Source organism: Oncorhynchus keta, chromosome 9 (genome assembly GCF_023373465.1).
Source record: "Oncorhynchus keta strain PuntledgeMale-10-30-2019 chromosome 9, Oket_V2, whole genome shotgun sequence".
Lineage (NCBI taxonomy): Eukaryota > Metazoa > Chordata > Actinopteri > Salmoniformes > Salmonidae > Oncorhynchus > Oncorhynchus keta.
Genome location: NC_068429.1, coordinates 25,530,906 through 25,540,910, shown reverse-complemented (window position 1 = coordinate 25,540,910; position 10,005 = coordinate 25,530,906). Strand labels below are relative to the sequence as shown.

General features: G+C 41.1%; 1 protein-coding gene across 1 annotated transcript; it reads left to right on the top strand.

Annotated features, from left to right (window-relative positions):
- Positions 1 to 4,824: 4,824 nt before the first annotated feature.
- LOC118371634 (betaine--homocysteine S-methyltransferase 1-like) lies at positions 4,825 to 9,623 on the top strand. Its single transcript, XM_035757175.1, has 8 exons — positions 4,825 to 4,981; positions 5,501 to 5,633; positions 6,771 to 6,883; positions 7,177 to 7,368; positions 7,525 to 7,672; positions 7,924 to 8,106; positions 8,222 to 8,450; positions 8,668 to 9,623. The coding sequence occupies exons 1-8, from the start codon at positions 4,958 to 4,960 to the stop codon at positions 8,846 to 8,848; spliced, it is 1,203 nt and encodes a 400-aa protein (XP_035613068.1). The 5' UTR covers positions 4,825 to 4,957; the 3' UTR covers positions 8,849 to 9,623.
- Positions 9,624 to 10,005: the final 382 nt, after the last annotated feature.

Here is a 10,005-nt window from a genome sequence, read left to right as displayed (position 1 = left end):
CCTAGTCGGAGTTTCTTTTCGAGTTCCGAGTTGTTTTGAACGCACCAACTGTGTCCAGACCCTCCCAGTCTAAAAATCGCTGAAATGTTAACTCTTTAGATATCATAGGTCAGGCTGTGTCTCAGGGAATCGAGGGAATAGAAGGGCCCCAGCGTATAACACAAAAGAGAATATACAAATAAATGAATAATACACACAAAATGGATAAGCACTGTTGATATTGATGATATTTAGTCCAATAGACCCTTCACAAAATCTTGTTTTTGTGACAAGATCTATCTATGTCATTGTCATCTAATGGCAGTGTAGACAGACAATGCTTGCATAACTTGAGTCGACATCAACTGCCCATAGAGCATTGGCCAGGCACAATCTCACCTAGTGTAACCGATGTTTAATGGCTAGTTAGTTAGCGGTGGTGCGCTCTAATAGCGTTTCAATCGGTGACTTCACTTGATCTGAGACCTTGAAGTAGTTGTTCCCCTTGCTCTGCAAGGGCCACGTTCTTTTGTGGTGCGATGGGTAACGATGATTCGTGGGTGTCAGTTGTCTATGTGTGCAGAGGGTCCCTGGTTCAATCCCAAGTAGGGGCAAGGAGAGGGACGGAATCTACACTGTTACACTAGTCTACACAATACACATTAACCAGGGCCAGTGATGTGTAATGACACGATATGGGTAAAGCTACTCCGAGCGACACAATATGGGTAAAGCTACTCTGAGCAACACACTGGATAAGAAAACTATTAGGACAAGACTAGAATATTGAATTCCTTTGTGGGTGACATTCACAGTAGGCTATGGACATTTAAACCAAATCTATATATATTTAACCAGGCAAGTCAGTTAAGAACAACTTCTTAGTTACAATGACAGCCTAACCCAGACAACGCTGGGCCAATTATGGGACTCCCAATAGAGCCTGGAATCGAACCAGGGTCTGTAGCACTGAGATGCGGTGCCTTGCGCCACTTCGCCACTCGGGAGTTAATACTTCCACTCAATTGGTGTAGCACATTTCACAAGGGCTCCTGGATTGACACAGGAGGTTATGTGCTGTTTTTATCAGTCCCTGCTGGTCTGATGTATTGGATCCAGTCTGAACAGGCCACGGAGGGACATAGAGTTGCATCCCAAATTTGACGAGAGCTCAACAGGGAGCCATTTGGGACACACACAGACTTACAGTATCATCTACTATTATATAAGTACAACCCCTAGAAACCCCCTGGAACAGCTGACCTGCATTCAGGTTGTATCTGTTGAGGAATGTTATTGGATCTATTGTTAAAAAACAGGGGAGTTTAACCATAACTTAACCATATGTTTCTAAAAGCGTGTGTGTGCACGTGCATGTGTATGTGTGTATCCACACATGCATTTGTTTGTGCGACTGCACATGTGTGTGTGTCATAACCATTGCTGACAGACAGGGGAACAGGGGATTGGAGATTTGGTCAAGAAAATAAATGAGTGGACTTCTGTCAATACTGCGCAGCAGACCTGGGATAACTATAAGTTTACCTATGCTTTGTGGAAAGTAAAACACACATTGGGGGGGTGGGAACTGACTGTTACTTTGGAGGTGCTTAACTATTTGAATACAGATCCCAAAAAAGTACTACTTTTAAAAACTATTTGAGTCCAGATCTCACAAAATAACTACTTATCAAATCTATTTGAATACAGATCGCACAAAGTGACTACTTATAAAAACTATTTTAACACAGATCTGAGAAAGTAACTACTTTAAAAAAAAAGTGTGAATACATATCTCAGGAATTGACAACTTTTTTTGAATCTATTGTATTAACTGCCTTTAACTAATGTCAGGGTTGTATCTGCAACTGCATGTTGAAGATATAAATAGAACCAATACACTCTTAGAAAAAAGGGTTCCAAAAGGGTGTTTCAGCTGTCCCCATAGAATAATCCTTTTTGGTTCCAGGTAGAACCCTTTTTGGTTCCCTACATGGAACCCAAATTGGTTCTACCTGAAACCCAAAGGGTTCTACCTCGTATTTAAAAGGGTTCTACGCAGAGTTCTCGTATGGGGACATCTGGAGATCCATTTTAGGTTTTAGATAGCAGCTTTTATTCTAAGATTGTAGAACACAATGTCATATTATATTCCAATCTACTGTTACTGACAGTCATATTTTATTTACACAATACAAGTCTATTCGATCATTCTTTAAATGTCCATTCTCCTGAATGTCCATTGTCTCAGGTGTACATAATAACGTCAAACAAAAATCTATTATATTTTGTACAGATATATATATTGTGATGCTCAACTACTGTATGACTTTTTCAGCATGCCACTGAAAAGGTTAAAAGCTACAATACCTTTTATGATACCTGAAACATTGGATACTTAGCAAAAACAGGTAACGCTTTTTAGAGGTATTTATAAACTATTTCTAAGGCATTTACAAACAGTATGCATACCATTTATTAATCATTACTCCCACATTTTGTAAATGTTAGTACGGTAGTTATTCACACATGTATATACACTGAGTATTAGTAATATTAGTAATATTAGTGCTTTGGGTGGTGGACCATTCTTGATACACACAGGAAATATATGAGCTTAAAAAACCCAGCACCGTGGCAGTTCTTTACACGAACCGATGCTCCTGGCACCTACTACAACACCCACATGCAGACCAACACAACACAAACACACATCCATACACATTACACACACACACACTCACTTTTATCATCTGCTGCTACTCTGTTCTATATTGTACTATTATTATTATCTATCCTGATGCGTAGTCACTTTACCCTGCATTCATGTACATACAGTATCTACCTCAAATACCTTGTACCCCTGCACATTGATCTGGTACTGGTCCTCACTGTACTGTATCTCCATTCCTGTGTATTTTATTTTATTCCTCTTGTGTTACTATTTCATTTTCATCTTTAAACTCTGCATTGTTGGGAAGAGCTCGTAAGCAAGCAATTCACGATAAAGTCCAAACCAGTTGTATTTTGCGCTTTTGATTTGATTTGATTGAAGTTGATTTAACAAGTAACATCAATAAGGGATCATAGCTTTCACCTGGATTCACCTGGTTAGTCTAGTATGTCATGGGAGGAGCATGTTTTGTACACTCAGTGTATTTCCTTAAAGAAGCCTGTAGCATAAAGCATGAAACACACAACCAAATGCAATACAAGGGGAGTGTGTGCATACGCACTTGTGTGCATGCAAGCATGTGCTTGTGTGTGTGTGCTTGTGTAAGCATACAACTGTAAGTGACAACATACAACACCCCCACTATGAAACCTGTCAGGCTACCACCTTGGGTTATAATGATTTGCCCAATGTACCAGAAACCCCCAATCCCTAAACTATAAGTACATCTGTGCTTGTAAGCTATAATCGTAAAGTACATATATGCTTCAAAACTATAACTGTATGTAAAGTGCCTCTATAAATAACAGCTTTGCCTGTAGGTTTTTTGCATCTTATATAACTGTGATGGGCTCCAGTGATTCGCTAAGGGGCTCTATATTGCTGTAGATCAGTTATGGTGTAGGCCTACTGTTGTGCTGAGTTCTTTTATTAGGCCCAAAATGTTCCTTCCCCATCCCCTCTGCTTCCCATGGACACAAACACACACACACATGCAACTGCATGATGACCTAGTCTCTCATTCATCACTCCTGCCACAGACCCCTTGGCTAATGGTGATTTCAAGACAACTGGGAACTCTGAAAAAAAACGAGGTCAAATCATGATGTCAGCGACCTACAGGTCAGAAGTCAGAGCTCTAGAAAGATGCCAGTGTTGCATCCATAGCTCGGTCTATGAATTTGAGATTGGTTGAATTTCTCCAGCGCATTCCTCATACTTTTACCGAAACAGGGACGAGAAAACATTGTGTTATTGTTTTAAGTGCTGATTGCCACTTTAAATACTTATATACTGTATATATATATTTTTAAAAAATCGAACTCTTTGTAGCCTCCGAACTTTACCTGCCATCTGATTTTGCAGTTATTTGTGTATTTTTTTTTCTTAAACTCATGGAATTCTGACAGGTCTAACCAGATTGGATGAGTTTAAGAATTATATTAATCAATCTAACAAAAACAGACAAAGAAACATATTTCTGTACCAACACTGAACACATGTTAATCTTGGAAAAAGAGGCAGCCCCATTTTATATCTGAAGGCTCTGGAATAAAATGTATAAACAAGTGATCTTATTTTTTGATGGTCACACATGACCTAGAAAACTGTAATTCCAAGTCATAAGGGAAAGAGCTATTGCACATATTGATTGACCCATGCTAAATATCTGTGCTGTGGGCCTTCACTGAAGTTACAAACAACCATGATAAGCTATTGCACATTGCCCTGTCGACATCTTTCTTTTAAGTAAACATGCACAAGGTAAAATAACAAGTGTTCTTTGTGCTACATTTGCATTTATAGATGCAGAGAAAAAAGAGATCTATGCTGTGTTCATAACAACTGGGAACTTATACATCTGCATTGCTTGCTATTTGGGTTTTAGGCTGGGTTTATGTATAGTAAGTTATGACATCTGCTGATGTCTCCGACTTCCGACTTCAGTACGTTCAAAACAACTGGAAACTCGGAAAAAAACGAGCGACTTGAAAAATAGTTTTGGACTGTCATCCAACTCGGAATTCCAATTCATGAACTGGGGCCTCTTTCCAGAGCTCCGACTTTCCGACCTGGGGATCATTGACGTCATGATTTTACATCGTTTTTCCCTGAATTCCCAATTTTCATGAAAGCACCATGTGTAAGAAGCAGGAGCAGGCGGATCTGTGTGTGACATCACTGCGCACCACACCTCTCTTTTGGCGTATAAAGGCAGAGGTTTCACTGCTTCAAACACCAAATCTAGCCGAAGCGGTTGGTTGAGAAGGTGCATCTAAAATACAACTGCAATCACCAATAATCATGGCACCCGCTGGAGCTAAGAGGGTAAGTTGCGACTTAATATGTATTAACGTCATTATGGCTGTATACAATTGCATGCATTATTTTGCAGAACCTTTGCAGATGTGCTATGTATTGCTTCAATTATTGAGAAGTTATTTTTTTAATGCGTAAGTTTTTATAACTATAAAACATTCTCACAAAGCGTGTTTGATGGAACAATTGTGACTTCTACTTTAACTATATTCTGTAACTTTGTTTTAGAGAAGCGTTTCCCAAACACGGCCCTAAGAGTTTTGGTGGATGAGTTAATAGTCTGAATCAACTGTGTGGTACTAATTTGGGTAATACTGCTAAATTTTAAGTGTCCCCAACCCACTGAAGTTGAAATGTTAAAATGGATGAGGGTTGATGTTTAAGGTAAGGACGTCCCAAGGATTCCTGATGGCACCGACCCTAGTTTACGGCTAGCTTATTTCATCCAGGGAGCTGTTATGCGTGTTAATTAAGCGTGCATATTTCATATTTGGAGAATGACCAACTAATTACGCAATGTTTGTGCAGAACATTCTGGAGCGCCTGGATGCAGGCGAAATTGTCATCGGGGATGGGGGCTTCGTATTCGCTCTGGAGAAGAGGGGATACGTGAAGGCGGGTCCCTGGACTCCTGAGGCCGCCGCAGAGCATCCCGAGGCTGGTAAAATGAGCGCGCTTATCTAATTGCTTGGCTACCTAGCCTGGAACGTGCATCAGTCATAATACATAGCGGTTCGCGCAGCCTCTCGCCTACAACTTGTCCACCAGACGCACACTGTAAAGTAGTTAGTTCCGCTAACAACATTTTTGTGGAAATACTGTTATATTTTAAAGTTGTAAATAGTTGTTTTTTTATGAACTTGATGTATTCTGGGCTATAACGATTGAAGTTACTTGAACATTAATATTTGTTGCAGTGAACATAGTGTCCCTAACAAAAGTTAGTACTTTAAGTAGATGTTTTTCTAGTGTAAGTAGTTCTGATTACTCATTTTCAGTGGTGTCTTAATGTTTAGCCTAACATTGTTTTATGCATATGAAGACTTGCCACTTGAACCCCCCTTGCCAGTCCTTCTTGGGCACCGTGCTCATTTCTCGAACGGTAACTGGTGGTAGAGCTGTAAGCATTACAAGATGCTGCATTAGCTTCTGTTATGACGAGTGGGGCACATTACCTTGTTGATGGTGAGAATGGGTTGTCTCATTATTGAATGTCAGTTTTCCCAACGGTTTTGATATTGTTCCTTATCAATTACACATCATAGCACAACAAACTGCTTAATACTATTTTAGAAATTAGTTTCTTTATTTATTAACACTCTTAAACAATGTATGCTTATTGAAATGTTGACTTACCCCAAATCCCCCCAAAACAGAGCCATGTGGCACTAAATATTCTTAACTTGCAAAAAAGTAAATATAATATCAAATATCAATCTCTGACTACTTTATTTTAAGTAAAGACAAACATAATAGTCAAGTAAGAACAACTTATTTTATGAATGTTGGCCTGACTGCCAAAATATTGAATAATCATAACTTGTGAACTCTACTTTAGATTAGCAGAACACAAGTAAATTGTTATTTACTCTATTACCTAATTTGTTAACAGTACTCAAACATTAAGTGATAAATCTTATTGACATGAGTTGGTACGACTTTTATGCTTAGTTCTACTGACTGTTGGAGTAGACACTACTAGTTACTTTTTACAGTGCACGTTTTAACCAGACGAGGCTGAGGGCATTAAGTCGAAGTTGTAAATACTTAGCCAAAAGCCGATTGCTCTTACTTCCAGTGCGACAGCTGCACCGTGAGTTCCTGCGGTCGGGGTCAAATGTCATGCAGACCTTCACCTTCTACGCCAGTGACGATAAGCTGGAGAACAGGGGTAATGCTCAGCGCTTCACAGTGAGTATCTGTCTGCTCGGTTGGGAAAGCTCAGGGGGGAATGAATAAGCATGCCAGACCCATGCTACTGTAATGACCTTTTAGCCAAATTGACCAATGACTGAAAGAGCTGATATAAATTAATCTACCTGTAAATCCGTTTACTATACGTTTCTCAACTTCTGTTCAGCTCTACTATTTCCCAATGTGGTGTTTAGCCTACTTGGCATGTTTCACATTAGTGATATAAAATGCATTGTACTGTACCTGAAACTACATCAATAAGGTTGTACACTAATCAATGGCTGCACCAGGGTGCACAAATCAACGAGGCTGCCTGTGACCTGGCCAGAGAGGTGGCCAATGAGGGTGACGCGATGGTGGCAGGTGGGGTCTCCCAGACCCCCTCATACCTGAGCTGCAAGAGCGAGGCTGAGGTCAAGGGTATCTTCAAGAGGCAGCTCAATGTCTTTGTCAAGAAGAATGTGGATTTCATGATTGCAGAGGTAGGAATATGATGTTGTACATGCATATAGCACATTTTCTTATAAACATCTCATTTTGACCTGACCGTTTCTATGTTCAATGGATCCTCACTTGGACAATGCTGGTTTCTGTGTTTTGGGTCTTCACTTATTCACCCCATCTGTGTGTTTGTGCAGTACTTTGAGCATGTGGAGGAGGCAGAGTGGGCCGTGCAGGTGCTGAAAACCTCCGGGAAGCCAGTATGTGCCTGCCTGTGCATCGGCCCTGATGGAGACCTCAACGGTGTCAGCCCTGGGGATTGTGCTGTCAGGCTGGTCAAAGCTGGTATGGGACTTAATTGAACCATTAGATGTGCACACATGTTTGTTTTACTATCCTTTTGGGGACCAAAACAATTGGAGCTTGAACTCGATTTCCTTAAGCCTAAAATGGCCTTTTCCTTGTGGGGACCGGTGGCATGTCCCCCCTTGTTTTACTATCCTTGTGAGGACTTCTGGTCCCCCACAAGGATAGTAAAACCAAAAACAGTGTCAATAGTGATATTGTCAAACTGTCATCTCACTCTCTGCTTATAGGAGCCAATATTGTTGGCATCAACTGCCACTTTGACCCCATGACCTGTGTGAAGACAGTGAAGATGATGAAAGAGGGAGTGGAGAGGGCAGGGCTGAAGGCCCACTACATGGTGCAGCCTCTGGCCTACCACACTCCTGACTGCAACTGCCAGGGATTCATCGATCTTCCAGAATTCCCCTTCGGTACACACACAATAACATCTCCATCGCAATCTCTCTCCTGCCCTGTAGTTGTGTTCTTTTTCCCTTTTTCTTCCTTTCTTGCCTCCCTCCTTCTGACTACATTTCTCTCCCCCAGGTCTGGAGCCCAGGATTCTGACCAGGTGGGACATGCACAAGTACGCCAGAGAAGCCTTCAACGTTGGCATCCGTTTCATCGGTGGCTGCTGCGGCTTCGAGCCCTACCACATCAGGGCTGTGGCTGAGGAGCTGGCCACAGAGAGAGGCTACCTGCCCCCTGCCTCCGTCAAGCACGGCAACTGGGGTGCTGGCTTGGAGATGCACACCAAGCCCTGGGTCCGCGCCAGGTAACGAGACCGTATACACCACAAGGATACAAATGAATAAGATACCAGGAACCACGAAGGGGTGCCAGTTTATGACTCCAGTCCAAAATTACAAGAGTTAAATTATTTAACTCTAATTGGTACTATAAAACATGAGGTTACATACTACTGTAACATTTTAGTACCAGCTTATAACTACGTTTGGCGTATACATATGACCATCCTTCTCTTCCCCCAGGGCCCGCCGTGACTACTGGGAGAAGCTGAAGCCAGCATCCGGCCGTCCCAAGTGTCCCGCCATGTCCACCCCTGACAGCTGGGGTGTCACCAAAGGCCATGCTGACCTGATGCAGCACAAGGAGGCCACCAGCCTGGACGAGCTCAAGCCCCTGTTTGAGAAGGCAAAGGCCAGCCACTGAGCATTCCTCCTGGGCTAGGAGGGAGGTAAACCAGCCAGGAGGATGCTGTTCTCTACTCGTGGTAGGTGTGTTGTGGTATTGTGTGAGAAAGGCAGAGGGAAGAGCTCCCACATATTCCAAGTTTACATACCAAAAATTATCAGATAAAGTCTTATTCTCCTGATTTCCAGGACCATCTTTTTGTCAACCAAAAGTTATTTTTCTTGTCATTTAGATTTGCACCACCTGTACATAGTGTAGCACCATCGTATACTCTTCTGTAATAATTGAAGTAACATGTTATAGATTTCTCATTTCAAACTTGATATGTGCTTTACTTGGACAGAATGTTACAGGAGTCATCAAGCCAGTGATGCGTGGTGTTAGTGAAACAAACTAAAAAGTTGCTGTAGTGTCCACATGTCTCCAGAGTGTGCTGTTGATCTGGGGTGTAGTCATTATGCAGAGTCTGTTGCAAAACATTTAGCAACAACTGTTTACGCCAAACAACATTTGGCATCAAAACAAGTTTCTATTGGACAAATTCAGTTAGGTTTTGTTCTGCTTGCTTCATCATTTGTTTTTTTTAAACAGTTTCCGTTGCAAGAGATAATGAATACATCCCTGGTGCATCTAAACCTAAGCTTATAAAGTGTTAACAACTACTGTGAACACAATGTTAGCTCTGAAGAATGTAGCCTAGTTCTGAACACAATCTAGTGCCAAATATTGTCTTACCAAATGGAAGTATTGACTTCAATACTGTTTTATTTAATAAACTTCCACGTGACCTTAATGTTTGACTTTTTATTGTATTTCTTATCAAAACATTAGACACAACTGTTTTCTGAAATAAAAAAATAACCAAGTGTTAACAATTACAGTAAATTGTGACATCAAAATAGAAATGATTACATACACGCAGTCATTCTACCATCACAAAAAATGTCCTGCAGAAATATTCAATCATCTGAACAGTTTCTTTCAACGGCTGGGGCCCTCACCAACCGGCCATCTCATTCATATGTACATTAAACAATCTCTGAACTGCACATAAAACAACTACATTAGCACTCCGTTCATCTCTATGCATTGTGATACTGTAAATTTGTACATCCTCTGTAAAGATTAGTATATCGACTTCTCATTCCCTTGCGACTCTGTTCCTACACATTTTG

What these genes read in the sequence shown, in the direction of transcription:
- LOC118371634 (XM_035757175.1), top strand. Translation starts at nt 4,958, where the DNA reads ATGGCACCCGCTGGAGCTAAGAGG. An exon ending in CACCCGCTGGAGCTAAGAGG is followed by an intron (nt 4,982 to 5,500) that starts GTAAGTTGCGAC and finishes ATGTTTGTGCAG; the next exon opens with AACATTCTGGAGCGCCTGGA. An exon ending in AAGCCCTGGGTCCGCGCCAG is followed by an intron (nt 8,451 to 8,667) that starts GTAACGAGACCG and finishes CTCTTCCCCCAG; the next exon opens with GGCCCGCCGTGACTACTGGG.